This window comes from Cydia pomonella, chromosome 1 (assembly GCF_033807575.1).
Source record: "Cydia pomonella isolate Wapato2018A chromosome 1, ilCydPomo1, whole genome shotgun sequence".
NCBI lineage: Eukaryota > Metazoa > Arthropoda > Insecta > Lepidoptera > Tortricidae > Cydia > Cydia pomonella.
Genome location: NC_084703.1, coordinates 32,269,925 through 32,284,991, shown reverse-complemented (window position 1 = coordinate 32,284,991; position 15,067 = coordinate 32,269,925). Strand labels below are relative to the sequence as shown.

The window sequence follows — 15,067 nt, the reverse complement described above, 5'->3', positions numbered from 1 at the left end:
AAATGTAAAAAAGTACAATGATACCTAGAGACTGGCTCCCGCAGTAAGGTGATATAGAAGTATCTCCTGTGCACGGCCGAGCCCTCGTGCCGGTCCAGCTCGCTGCCCACGCACGCTGTCAGCTCCGTGAAGTCCGCATGCAACCCGCACCTGTGTGCAAACCATATACCAATATAAGTAACACCACTTATTGTGTCCGGCAATTTTATAACTTGGTGAACAGATTTGCTCTAACTAAATTTTATTTATTATGACAACACAAAATCATACAATACAGTCAACTTAAATAACAAATAAATAAACTAACTAAACTATCTTCTTCTTCCTCGCGTTGTCCCGGCATTTTGCCACGGCTCATGGGAGCCTAGGGTCCGCTTGACAACTAATCCCAAGATTTGGCGTAGGCACTAATTTTTACGAAAGCGACTGCCATCTGCTCTTCCAACCCAGAGGGTAAACTAGGCCTTGTTGGGATTAGTCCGGTTTCCTGACAATGTTTTCCTTCACCGAAAAGCGACTGGTAAATATCAAATGATATTTCGTACATAAGTTCCGAAAAATTCATTGGTACGAGCCGGGGTTTGAACCCGCGACCTCCGGATTGCAAGTCGCATACGCTCTTACCGCTAGGCCACCAGCGTAAACTAACTAAACTATCTATAATATAAAATTTAAAATAGACTTTTAAATATGCTCCCCAGGTCGTCACTATGTGCGCTATGTTATAACTTACATCGTACATTTTAGTAATTGATAAGGAAATCACATAAATGCGTCATAGAGACATAGAAAAAGATCTTGTCCTGTTTCTGGAAGTTAACCAGAATGGAACCTAATTTCTGGTTGTGGTTTATATTCTGTTCATTCACATATTGGACGGGTACATTGCTAATCATACACCTGACCAAGCACCTGACACAAACACGCAGGTAATAGACAAGTGCTTTTGAATGCTTTTGTAGTCAAGTTTATCCTAAAAAGGGCGAACTCTAATTCGGCAAGTACAGTAGCGTACATTGAAAGCACGGGATGAAGTGAAGTGTGAAGTGGCAGATAGTCCAGCGACTGCACATGCCTCGCAGTCCACTACGCGACGACGCGATTATCCGTTCAGTACCGATTCCGATTATAGTACAAGCACGGATCCAGATTTTCTTCAACCTTCATATATTTGCATATTATGCTCGTTATTAGGCATTATAACAAGTTACCAACAGCTTTGCTCGATTCAATTATCTACATACATTCGATTAAGCGCTAATTCAATTCAATTTTCAATTCAATTTCTTTATTGCTCATAAGGAAAAAAATCCATGCAGATACACAGTATAAAATCATATCAAATGTAAACCAAATGTAAACAATAATATTGATAATAAAATTAATAAATAACACAAAATTGAAATGGATGAGGTCATTCCGATTAAAATAATAATGAATAGTTACAATAAATTAATACAACATATCAGTAAATTCAACAAATAATAATAATAACAGTCCAAAACAATAAAAATTAAAATAAAATGAGTCTGATTATCCGTCTAAATTAATCCAATATCTTACAAAAGTATTCGTCCAGGTTATAGAATGGTCTACTTATTAAATACGTCTTTAGATTTGTACTGAACTCCTTAACGTTACTGGAATCCTTAATTTTTATTTCAAGACTGTTATATATTTTGATTGCGATATGATTGATGCTTTTCTTATAGTATGCAAAGTGTGATTCAGGTAGCAGTAGATCTAAATTGCGGCGAAGCGGGTATCTCTCACATTCTTTTTTGGATTTGTATGCGCTTAAATTTTTATGAACAAATAAACAGATTTGGTATATATACAATGCAGTTACTGTAAGGATATTGTTTTCTATAAATAGGTTCCTATGCGTTTCAGGGAAGTAACCTTCAATGAAGCGTATGCATTTTTTTTGCATCAGTAGAATTTTATTTACACTTGGACTATTGCCCCATACTTCAATGCCATACCGGATTATACTCTCGACATATGAATAGTAGATAGTTCTCAGGGTTTGCTTATCGCTAAGTTTAGCCATCGATTTTAGAGAATAACATGCACTTCCTAGACGTTTCACAACATAGTTTATGTGGTCATGCCACCTTAAGTATGGGTCTAGTTCGATACCTAGAAAACGAATTGAGTCCGATTTAGCAAAAGGGAGATTTAGAGAACAGTCCATTGAGTTGAATGCACGTTTAAAAATCATGTAATAACACTTGTCATTATTGAGCGATAGACCATTTGCGGAGAACCATTCTGTGAGATTTTCCCAGGCACTGGTGGTTATATTCTGCAATTCTTTGTGAGTCTTTGCACCCAGAATCAGACTGGTGTCGTCGGCATATAGGTAAGGAGTTCCATTTAAGATATTTTCTGGAAGATCATTAATAAATATTATGAACAATAGAGGTCCAAGGACTGATCCTTGTGGAACGCCACGTCTTATAATGCCTTCATCAGATTTATAGATTTTGTTGCTTTCGGCTTGACTTGAACACTTAATTTCAACAAATTGTCTACGCCCAGTTAGGTAGGAAGATATGAGATTGAGTACAGTACCCCGTATGCCATAGTATTCTAATTTATAAAGTAAAATCTTATGATCAACACAATCAAATGCTTTGCTTAGGTCACAGAATATTCCTGCACATTTAATGTCACGATTAAGGTGATTCATTATCTCAGATGTTAGTTTAGTAATAGCTGTGATTGTGTCTTTGCCTTTCAGAAATCCGAATTGTTTTGTTGATATATAGTAATTGTCATTCATATATTTTTCTATCCGGTCTGCAAGACATTTTTCGAATATTTTCGAGATTATTGAGAGCAGGGAGATGGGTCTGTAATTCTTAATTTGTTTTGTGCTACCTTTCTTATGTACAGGGACTACTTTAGCATTTTTGAGTTGGCTAGGAAATGTTCCTATTTTTATATGCTCGTTGAATATATGGCAGATTGGTATGCAAAGGATGTCAATATTATGTTTAATTATAGAAGTGTGTATATGGTCTTTTGTTAATGTTTTTGTAATATAATTACGTTTTGCAGTGATCAGTACTTTTTTAAGGACCCGTTGGTATATCTTAAAGTGAGACTCGAGTTTATAATCATATTTACGTTTTAGTTCTATATACATTTTTCTTTTATTTCTACAACATATTTTAATTCCTTTAGTTATCCATTGCTTTTTGTTAACTTTAATTTTGCGTGTTTTAACTGGGTAATATTTATTTATTAGGTCATGCAGGATGTCATAGAATGTATTTAGTTGTATACTATAGTGTACGTTAGTTAATAGCTGCCACCAGTCTATTTGCTCTAAAGCACTTCTAAAGTGAGTATTTGCTAGTTTATTATAGAATCTCTTTGTCACTACCTTGTATTGAACACTTTTTTCAGTCATGCTATTTTTAAAATATATTATCTGTGCATCATGATCGGAAAAAGAACATGGCTCAACTGAGGCCTTTATGTATTCCTGATTGTCGGTAAAAATATTGTCGATTATGGTTTCAGTGTTTTTTGTACTTCTTGTCGGATCAGTGATACTAGGCTTTAGATTGTGTACAAGTAATGTCTCTAGAAAATCTTTTGTGGTCTGCATTTTACTATCTGCTATATTTATATTAAAGTCGCCACACAGCAGTATATTTTGCTTATCAAATTGTGAGAGAAAGCGGTCTATATTTTCTAGAAACATTTTTATACTAGATTGTGGACATCTATAAATAGCGAAAATATACATATTGGACTTTCCAGAGTTGATACGCAGACCGCACAGCTCACAGCATCTTTCAATATTATATTTTGATACATCGATAGGAGTACACTGCTGAATGATGTCATTTCTGACAAATAGTAAAGTACCGCCTCCTCTACTTTCACTACGTGCGGTTTCAGTAGCAATAGTGTAGCCCGGTAGATTGATTGATTTGGATTCATTTGGCTCTAGCCACGTTTCAGTAATAGCAATAACATTAGGATACATGTTTAAATCACATTCAAGATAAGCCTCTAGACTAAGCAATTTATTCCTCAATCTATTTATGTTTAAGTGCATTATAGTAGTAGTAGGACTTACATGTGATAGTGCGGATGTTGCGTTATTCATAAAAAAGATAGGCCATTGTACATTTTTTCGTTTAACAGTTTTAGGCAGGCATTAATCGAGAGTGCAACCTTGTACTTCCCTTTAGTGTTTAATTTATATCCATCTCGTTTGAAATCCTGAAACAATAGGTTGTCACCGACACATGCGACATATGCATGAGAATATTTACTTAGAAGTGGTATTTCAGTGTTAATTTTAGTTACAAAATTATTAAAGGTCTCAGCATATGAGTTTACGCTTAGTGGTATAGTACAGATTATGACTTTACAGTGTGCAAGGGCATTTACAACCTCATCTATACATTTTACTGTGTGCTTGTAGTTGTTGACATTAAAGTCGCTGCCACCACACATTAATATAACACAGTCTTTGTCTGTAAAAGTTTTCGTTTTTTCGTTGATATCCTTAAGTACACGGTCGGTTGTTCCATGGTAAATCACATCTGTATATATATCATAATCTGATTTCCTTATCTTGGAAAGTATATAGGATAACTCAGTTCCGTGCAGATCTGATAGTATTAAGAGTTTCGGTTTATGGTCAACTTGTGTTTCTCCTGTTGGATTGTTCAGCGCACCACGGAACGATTGGTTGCCGCTCTTCAAAGGCGACGTATCTGCAGCTTTGGCTGTATGAGTATTGGCTTTCACTGAGTGTGAGAGAGCTAGGTGAGGTTTAATCAGATCACATAGGCCGGTTTCCATTTTTTGTATTTTCTTTTGCAGTGAGGAAATAGATCGTTGCATTTGGAGAATGACGGCCTCTTTCCTTTTCAGTACTTTATGATCGGATTGTAATTCCTTGTAATTTTTTGTTATATTACTTAGGCGACTAAGAAGCCTCTTAATTTTGATATTGTTACTTTTACTCTTTTCCCTTTCGGCTTGAGGATTCGTTTCGTCGTGAATATGTTGTGTTTCTAATGATGTCTCCTTCAGTCTAGTAATTTCTTTAGCTAGTTCAGAGTTTTCTTCCTCTAATTCCTCAATTCTAAGTGCTAGGTTTCTTTTTTCTTGTTCGTTTTTTTGGATTGTAGATTTTAATGGTGTTAGCACTTCTAGATTATCTGTATCCATGTATTCAATGCGGGACGCGAGGTCATTGTTATCAAGGGTAACCACATTTATTTGAGTACTAAGGCCTTTACATAATTCATTTTTTTCTCTCAATAGTGTTTTAAGGGATTTAATTTGCTCTTGGAGTTCTAAAACGTCGCTATCATGTTTATTCGTTAAGTTTTGTTTAATTTGAGCAATTTCATTTTTTAGATTTATTATGAGCTTGTCTTTATCACTAATCGCTTTAAGGCACTTATGGTGGTCGTGCTGTACTTCCTCATCGCTTTGTGCAGTGTTGGCCTTATTTTCTACAAGCAACTTTCTTGTTCGCGTTGACTTCGCAAGAGTCGCCGAATTTTTTGGTAGCAGCACTCCATCGGCATCGGCGCCGGTTCTAGATGATTGGCTATCGTCGGAGTCACCAACTTCCTTAGTTGGCGGTGTTGATGCTTTTTTATGCTGCTTGCACCCTGAACATTTCCATTTCTTCATGTTCATCGGTAGAATTTTTTTGTATTCTGTTTCTGTTAGGCCAGCACAGTCGTAATGCATTTTTTCTTGGCAAACTGAACATTTTATTATTTTTTCTAAACTAAGATCTAAGTGGCATTTATTGCATTTCATTGTTATTTCAATATATTTTATTTTTTATAAGTAATTATAACACACAATTTTATTTTATTTTAATTAGTCTGTATTCTTACAATATGTAGATCGTAATGACAGTAGATTCCTTAAGTAGCTCCGTAAACGCGGGCAGAATTTCTGAACGAGCATTTGATGTCAAACGTCTTGTCAATTCTGTCATTCAGAGATAGCTGTTTTATTTTGTTACCGTGCTTTTATTTATATTTTATTTCAATTATTAGCAGTTAATTGAAAGTTTTCTCTGTGTGCGTGTGTAACAGCTATGTTCGTCGTTAGATTTAGATGTATTTTTCAAAATATCTGCTCACCAGAGTATTCCCGGGAGTGTTTTTCTTCGGTTCCATGATAGTGTCATGTTTTGAAATGGTTTTTCCCACTTAATATGTTGTTTTTATCAGTTTAGTGATTATTATTTACGCAGCTCATCAACTAAAGTCTTACTCTGACAGGTCTCACACACACAATCTAGCCTTGCGACACTAAACGCACCGTGCCCTTCTAAAAACCTAAAAGACAACCCGCACTCATAGACTGGCCTTACGGGCACTACAGATTGGGCCAGTTCGTTGGTGTCAAAATCACTTTTGTAACAGTGACGTCAGTGACACTAACGCGGTTTATACGTCGGGGAGAGACCATAGAGTACAGTTGACAGAATTGCATGTAGTAAAATGTCTAGCTTCTAAATAAAAATTTGTAAGAAATAGAATACAAGAAATTAAAAATAAGGATGAAGTTTTTAACACCGCCTAATAATTTTACATGGTGCAATTTTTGTAAATGAAGTCTGTAATAAGTAGGTCAGTGTGTGTATGCGCTAATAAGCATGATATGTTAACACATGATTGTATCAGCAATCTACAGTACGTAGGTAACAACAACAAGTTAATTAGACGTGATACTATACATTGTGTAGGCGCATCGATGGCCGCAGAAACAACAGCGCCGGTGCAGCGACGCAGGGCCAATTACCGCTCAGCAATAATTAATACAGGTAGGTAACAACCACCTACTACGCAGTACTTACAAGCTAACTACTGCAGCTACGATTAGTTTCCAACCACAAGTACCTACCTAAGGGACATGATGCTTATTTGAAAATATATCACTCTACTGATTTCTATAATACACAGTTACACCTGAAAATGTTTGAATGATAACATTATACTTTAGAACCTATAAACTAAGTACAAAGTGGAAGAGATCGCTTTTTAGCGATAAGTCCGCCTGTTGTTACCTACTTACTTATGTCCTTTTTTTTTGTTTGTAACATGTATATTTCTTTGTAGTGCACAATAAAGTATTTTATTATTATTATTGTCTGTCTTTTACAAATTCTCGGGACCATGGGATCTCGGACATTTGAAAGGCGTGCGTGGGGCCGAAGCCAACACGTAGAGGCCCCTTGTAATAAGACAATTTACTCTAAATGTAACGTGACACCAACCGACGATTATCCCTGTTCACACTATAGCAGTGCACCCAAGGACAAGCCCCGGTTATTGTAGGACTATTGTAAAAAAAAGGGTACCAAAATAAACCGGGCTATTGGGTTGAGTTGCAAGTGGACTGGTAACCGAGACTATGGAGAATACTATGGCACCTGCCCTGATCATATGTTTTTAAAAACACGACAAAATGGGCAGGTGGTGACTTGCCAACTCACAATATGGGTCCCCGAAAACGGCCGCTCGCACGGAGCGACAAGGGGACAACATTGCGTGAGCGGCTCAGGGTGTGGAGAGGTGTACGCCGCTTTCTACCCAGTGGCTGTAAGCAGCCACTGTGCCAACTCGCGTCTTATGCAAATTTCACTTCCACCCTGCGAGCTTATAGCTCTGACACCCCACTCTGGACGGCCGGTAAAGGCAAGCCAGAGGTGAGAGTCCCGCGTCCCCTGCTCAGTGTTCACTCCAGCCGGCCAATCAAGGCAAGCCGGAGAGGGACCTGGCCGACTCTCGGGGGTACGGGACCCAAGGGACGTCACTTCCCATTCAGCTCGCCACAAGCTGCCCTGGGGGCTTATTATTATTATTACAACGGAGCTCTGCATCTTAGAGAAGAAGAAGACCTCAAGCTGAAATATTACAATTACAACTGACTGCTGGGGTGGCGTTTATTATTCGACTACAAAAATCTTAGTAAATCCGTAAAGGGTACTTCTGCTTTTAGAGTTTAAACAATCTTAAAATGTCACTCCTCTAATGTTTTTATGTTCACATCTAAATGTATCGATTAGACGTGGTTAGTGTTTGGAACCAGAGGGCCTACCACGAGCCACGTTCGACGTGTTGCCTCCCTGTTACACTTACGTGCGAATTTACAAGTGCGACAGAGAGGCAACATGTCGAACGTGGTTCGCGGTAGGCCCTCAGGATCCGATCAGTATGAATGGAACTATTCGGATCATGATCCAGATACGACAGATCTTCTCTAATAAATATTAGAAGAGCCACCAATGAAATTAGATCAAATAAAAGTGTTTTCAGTAATGAATTCCCAGCAAGCTGGTAATCGTTTCTATACCTTAATTTGATCCGAAATGCGCGTAGACCGAGTTTGCGCAATCTCAGGGGGTGTGCATAATTTTTGGGACCTTAGGAGATACATTTTTCCCTGGATTGCCAAACTACTCGATGTAGAAGGAACCAACAATCACTAATAGCAAGGTTTTGTGGTAAGACACTGGTGAAATGGTTGACTCTATAGTCAGACCAAGCATGGTGCACGTGTAATTTTAAACGTCAATCTTCTATGACATTATGACGTAGTGCAAGTGTTAAGTAAACGTAAAGTAGTCCAGACATTCCGGGCTATCACGCTGCCTTGGTTCAGACTCTGTCAAAAATAAAGAAATTTAAAATAGCGGCCATTTTGTACAACTTTGACGAAGAATTCATATTAAGGTACCTTTCCGATTTTCCGTCAGACGTACCGTTTTCGAGCTACAAGCAAAAAACTGAATCAAACATATTTGCTCACCTTCTGGGACTGCGCAACGACGGATTACACGCATTGAGCACCAAATGAGTGTATTAAAATTATTTCCAGCTTGCTGGAAATTCATTCTTTAAAAAAATCTGTTTTGATTGTCCTAAGAGCCAATTCCAAACCCTTATAGGCTTGTGCATTTTAAAAATGGTCTTACTATACATTTGTTCTTAGGTACTTAGGCTGGTGCCTTGTCAATATGTTGAAAACTGTTGTTTATAATTTCAACAACGATAAAATCCGTCTCATTAGTATTTTCAAGGTTTCTCATTTTGGTTTAATAGGTCAGCCAGCTAACTATTTACGTCTATACATATACTCGTATGGTACGGCCAGATGCTAATTTTATTGAAATGGGATCTGCTTGAAGCGTTTAGTATGCAAAATATCTGGTTTATAAATGTAGTAAAGTCTGATTTATAAACCAGATATTTGTTGATGAATATAAAGTAGGTAAGTTTAATGAATTCGTTAGATATAGAGTAGCAGATGGTCGCCTAGACTGTTTGGCGGCAATTTCTTGTTGGCAGGTGCTTGGTCGAGGAAGAACCGACGATCGACTCCGATCCAGATATCTACTAGTATGACCACGACCATATTAATTAGCAGTTACCTGACTACGTGACAGCTTAAAATAAGATTTCAACAGTTCATATAAATATGTAAGTATGTGGCCATGTCTATGTAGTATTTCCACCACACCGCCAAAACTGAATTGAAAGTAAAGACGCCATAAGACGCGAATGACATACATGTAGAGTCAGACCAAGCTAAGTTGGTAACGATTTTGATAGCCCAGCCTGTGCAAGTATTAAGTAAACTTCATAATTTCATAGAAGTTTGACGTTCAAAATAACACTTGCACTGTCTGGGCTGACAAAACCGCTGCCAACTTATCTTGGTCTGACTCCTTGGTCTTTATTTAAAGCCCGTTTATTTCAAGGGTGCATTCTTGAACTTAATTAAGTAACTTTCTCAAAGAACCCGGTATTCTAATTAACTCAATTTTGGTAGATCTTAAATGATTCCAAATATTTAATCCCTTACCGCATGTGTAGCCTTATTTGGTCACCAAACTTTAATCTTTTTTATAGATACTGACTTAATGGAAACTATATATATGAATATAATTTATCAAAAATCCTCTTTCCGTGAATAATAACGAATTTTTTTTTATTCTTGTGGGTATGCGATTTCTTGCAAAAATGTTGAGGGTAAGTGAGACGACTTAGGTCGGTGCAATGCAGTGTCAATAGTTAAACTACGCCAGAAAACAACGAAAAGAGGTAAGTGACCTCATCCAAAAACATAATAACACATAGCTTAGACTTTCATTTACATATATTGCGTATGAATTTTGAGATAAATTGTATTTTAATGATACATTTGATCTTGTTTTTGTAAAAGCCATATTTGGCTTCCCAATGTATTCAAGTCGAAAACAGTATTGGTCATATGTGGCTTCCAATGCATTGAGGAGTTTTTAACATGTGTATTGTTGATGCTTGGTTGTTGTGGCGCTGAATCAATGAAGACCAATATGTGGCATTGTTCGATTTCAAACTTGCTATTGCAGAGCATATGTTGAAAGTAGGTAAACGCTTGGCAAATAACAAAAAATAAAACCGACTTTAAAAATTACCAAAAGCGCCATACATGTACCTATAACATTTGAAGAGTTCCCTCGATGTCTCCAAAATCCCATCATCAGACCCCGACTTGGTGCCAACGGGACCATATCGGGGTTATACCCGTTAGATTAAAAAAAAATTGAAAATCGGTTCAAGATTCTCGGAGATATCGGAGATTTTGAAGTCGGTTAAAAAAGAGGCCGACCATCTGGCATTGCTGGAACACCAACATAAAGTCGTCCAGGTACTTCCTGTAGCCTGTCTGCGTCGCCCGTTTCATCCAAAAAATCTCGTAAGACCCCAAGGAGGTCCCAAGATGTACCTCTAAATGCTGTGCGTTATGATAATTTTCCCATTTGGACAAAGAACATCCATCTGCTATGCAAGCATTGTGGAAAATACCGTTCTTTCACCAAGTATGAGAAATGCTCAGTATAAGTAAATATTCTTTATTGCACCAACAATTATACATTTTACATACATGTAAAACTACAAATAAATTACTAATACTAACTACTAATACTAATGTTTTAACGACAATCGTGAACAAGCTTTCACAAAATGTAATTTCATAACCAATATTCGCGACGATGCATATGAAGCCAAATATGACTAAATATTCTTTCACTGCAACACATACGAAGCCATATGTGGCGTTGTATTGTTATTTCTTTATAATTAAATAAAACAAATCAAAAATCATGTAAGACCTGTTTATATGTATAACCAAAAAAGTTGTATTTTGCAGAAAAAAAATTTTTTACTCAATCTCTTCTTAATTCATGCGGTAAGGGGTTAAGATACAATTACCAGTTATGAAGGCAGTACTTACCTTGTTTGAATTTTGGTAATAATCAATGATTTATAATGTCTTAGGGCCTATTTACATGTTGATTAGATTTCAGTATGAGTTTATACAGTTGCTACTAAACGCGAGTACTATCACGGACGATATTTGAAATGTCATTGATATGCCATAGTTTTCAATTGTTTGTTAGATTTAAATATAATGCCCGTGTTAAACAACGCTATTACCTACTACTACTTAGTAACTCTCTTCTTCCTCGCGTTTTCCCGGCATATTGCCACGGCTCATGGGAGCCTGGGGTCCGCTTGACAACTAATCCCAAGATTTGGCGTAAGCACTAGTTTTTACGAAAGCGACTGCCATCTGACCTTCCAACCCAGAGGGTAAAACTAGGCCTTGTTGGGATTAGTCCGGTTTCCTCACGATGTTTTCCTTCACCGAAAAGCGACTGGTAAATATTAAATGATATTTCGTACATAAGTTCCGAAAAACTCATTGGTACGAGCCGGGGTTTGAACCCACGACCTCCGGATTGCAAGTCGCACGCTCATACCGCTAGGCCACCAGCGCTTCCACTACTACTTAGTAACTACTAAAAGTAATTACCTTTAGGAAAATAATAATAATAAAGGATTACATGGCTCTGGATTGCCTTGGCCGGCAAGCCATAGTGGAGTCGTTAGATCTACAATATATGCACCAGGGGTGGAAGTGAAAACTTTGTTGTAAGTAGTAGGATTGTCTCTGATATAAACATATTTCATTTTAATGATTTTGTTTTACTTTTTAAGCCAGCTTTACGATTATAATAAGTCGATTGTAGATCACTTAGACAACACCATCCCTTCAGCCCAGTTCATAGAAATGTTCCACCCTGTATATGTAGAGCTGTATTAAAATGACATCTCACTGGTAACAACTCATTGCAGAGAAAATCATTAATTAATTATAATAAGATAAGCACTCTTAAAAGGTTCACCAATAACACTTTATACGCAAACTACAAACATAGTACTCAATTTAAATATAAATGCAAAGCAAACGTCAGAAATTACGATGACAAAAAGTGTTATATATTATTTTAGGTGTAGGCATTATGCAACGTGAGCTTATTGAGTTTGAACTTGAACCCTGTCGTCGATTTGTTAGTGTCTTTTATCTGGCACGCAGCCACAGTTCCCACACGAAATCTGTATTGTTCCGACTAAGACCAGGAATAATAAAAGACACAAGGAACGCTATCCCCTCTCCATTAATGTTGAACCAGATAATTAGATCTGTCAAGTGTAACAGGATTCTGACGTGATGGATATTGTTTGATCTAAAAGGTTTTTTATCGAGTTAGAGTTTGAAGAGGGCGGGTGAGGGTGTCGTGACGGGAGTGTAGGCGCATGTAGAGGATAAGGAGCCCTCGTCGGATCGCGCTCGAGTTGGCACGGGGCCACGGAAACGCACTCCGGCCGCGGACTGCCGATGTTGCTCACTCGACACTTTCACATGCGCCACACAAAAGGCTCTGGACACATTCGACACGCTCTCATTTGAACCATATGCCCGATATAGGTTATACACTTACTATTTTGTCTAATGTGTAACTTAAAATTATACTTTTAAAACATGCGTGAGTCGGCGTAAAGTAGATTATTATATTTAAAAAAATAAAATTATACCGTTGCAGCTAAAAAATGTAAGTTTCGTTGAAAATCAAAATTAAATCAATCCGATGTGTATTCATGTTTCCTTTAGATTCTTGCGTATTAAATATTAAACAGGCGGGAGGGGGGGGGGGACAACCTTTTTCAAACAAACAACCTGACAAACCTTTTCTTATTTTTTCTTACATATGGGTGGTCAAAATCTAGCAAAAATCGTCTTACGTGACAAACGGTTAGTATAAAAATAACCCAATCATTATAAACCCTTATAACCAGTTAAAATTACTTACGCAAATACTACAATAATGTTATTAATGTTATACATTATTTTTGTTTATTATAACTATCCTCTTGAGATAAGAATAACCAGATTGTGTATTTTGAGCAGTTGATCTAATTTAGTAAGTTAAAACAGTTCTAAATGTTCTATGTCTTTAATAACTAGACTCCGGTAAAAACTAAAAATTAAAGGACAATTGTAACATCATTTGGATTTCACGAAAGCGAAAATTATGAGTTCCATTTAGACAGCACAGCAATAAATAAATCACCGTGCGTCATAACTAATACCTAAACAATATACTACAATCTAGCCTGGTGTCATTTTTATTTATAAATAAAATAGGTCAAGTGCCCAATATATAAAACCGATCAGGCCAATAACACAAGGGAAGCATCACATCTATGTTATAGAGATCAGCAACCTCCTGAACTCTAGGGAGAGAGCCCGCTGTGCCAGGTCATCTATTTTTTGCCTATAGAGGTAGAATTTATTTAGTTAAATTTACTGGTTGATTTATGGGAATATGGGGAAGATTGTCATCTTTGCGTCATACATAAACATTACAAACAGACAAAATACGCAGATGTTCTAGAGGAATAACATTAACACGAAATATAAAAAAGTCAAATGAGTGTTTCCGAATAGTGGCATAATTATCTGTCGCCGATCTTGCACGACGAGCAAAATTCACCTCCACCCACGTTCCGTGGACACGGCTTTTGTAATATTTATGGCGGACGGGTGCCACTGTCATTGCCATACGCTGCTTTTTTCAATACGGTATTCGTCGGTTTACCTACACATAAATTATTTCGAAGACAATCGCAAATGCCAAGCCCGTATAATGTTGTAAATTAATGGTCAGTATGTTAGGGAGAGATAATTATCTTTTAAACAAAGAATAATAATGCCTCACGTAGAATATGGGTAAAGTTTTGTGTACTCGTAATGTTGGTTTCTGCCGCGAGTTCATTTTTGAGTTTCCAACAAGCGAAAATAGTAAGTAGGTATGCATAACATATATTCTAAAAACTAAATTATATTCATGAGCGTATCAGCGTAGTTATTAGCTATACTTGTTTCTTAGTTCTCGTTTACAATTTTCATTTTAGACAAATACAACATGAAATAAATTATACGGCCTTTAGGTATATTCTTAAATGTAAATACTTATTTTCCTTTTTTATTGTGGAACGTACCACATTAAAATCTATAAATTGTATATACAGATGTCGATCACAATGAAAAAATCAACGATGATCAACTCTGGTCAACGTGGGACTCGAACCCACATCTTTCGATTGCTGGTCCAATGCGTAAAATGTGGGTTCGAGTCCCACGTTGACCAGAGAGTGATCGACATGTGTATATATAGGTAAATATTCTTGTTTAAGCTGCTGAGATGAAAAGCTATGCTTCCAAATCGTGACGGCTCGACATAGGAGCCTTGTTCGCAACGAAATAATCGACAAAGTCGGTCGTCCGAATATCAACTTATACATACACATCGATACCTACTAAACTATTAATTGAAAACTAGAGTTCGACGGTGTCTATTCGATCCATTATGAATATTGCAACTTCGTGTAATCTTGCGACTTTGTATAGTCGGGTCGTTAATGTCCAAACAAGGTACAAGAGAGTACTAGTGGGTCGAATACATATTTAAATCTAGGCATCTAATCTTTTTGGTTTAATTGATTGTCTCCTAGCATTCAATGTTTTACTTGGCGCTACTTGCACCTTTCCACTAACCCGGTGTTAACCGGTTAAACAGACAGTGTCAATATAAATAAATGATAACAATAGCAAGTAACATAAGACTGTTACATTGCCTATCTACAGTTACACAAATGGTTTAGTA

General features: G+C 37.0%; 1 protein-coding gene and 1 long non-coding RNA gene across 2 annotated transcripts in view; both read right to left on the bottom strand.

Moving 5' to 3' along the window:
- Nucleotides 1-15,067, bottom strand: part of LOC133519710 (heparan-sulfate 6-O-sulfotransferase 2) — a 99,615-nt gene that overhangs the window by 14,972 nt on the left and 69,576 nt on the right. The window contains exon 4 of the mRNA XM_061853773.1: nucleotides 25-150. Within this exon, the coding sequence (XP_061709757.1) occupies nucleotides 25-150 (126 nt within the window). The remainder of the gene's footprint in view (nucleotides 1-24; nucleotides 151-15,067) is intronic.
- Nucleotides 306-9,656, bottom strand: LOC133519717 (uncharacterized). Its single transcript, XR_009799661.1, has 2 exons — nucleotides 6,296-9,656; nucleotides 306-1,257 (listed from the first exon to the last, which is right to left on the bottom strand). It is a non-coding gene; the product is annotated as an uncharacterized LOC133519717 (long non-coding RNA).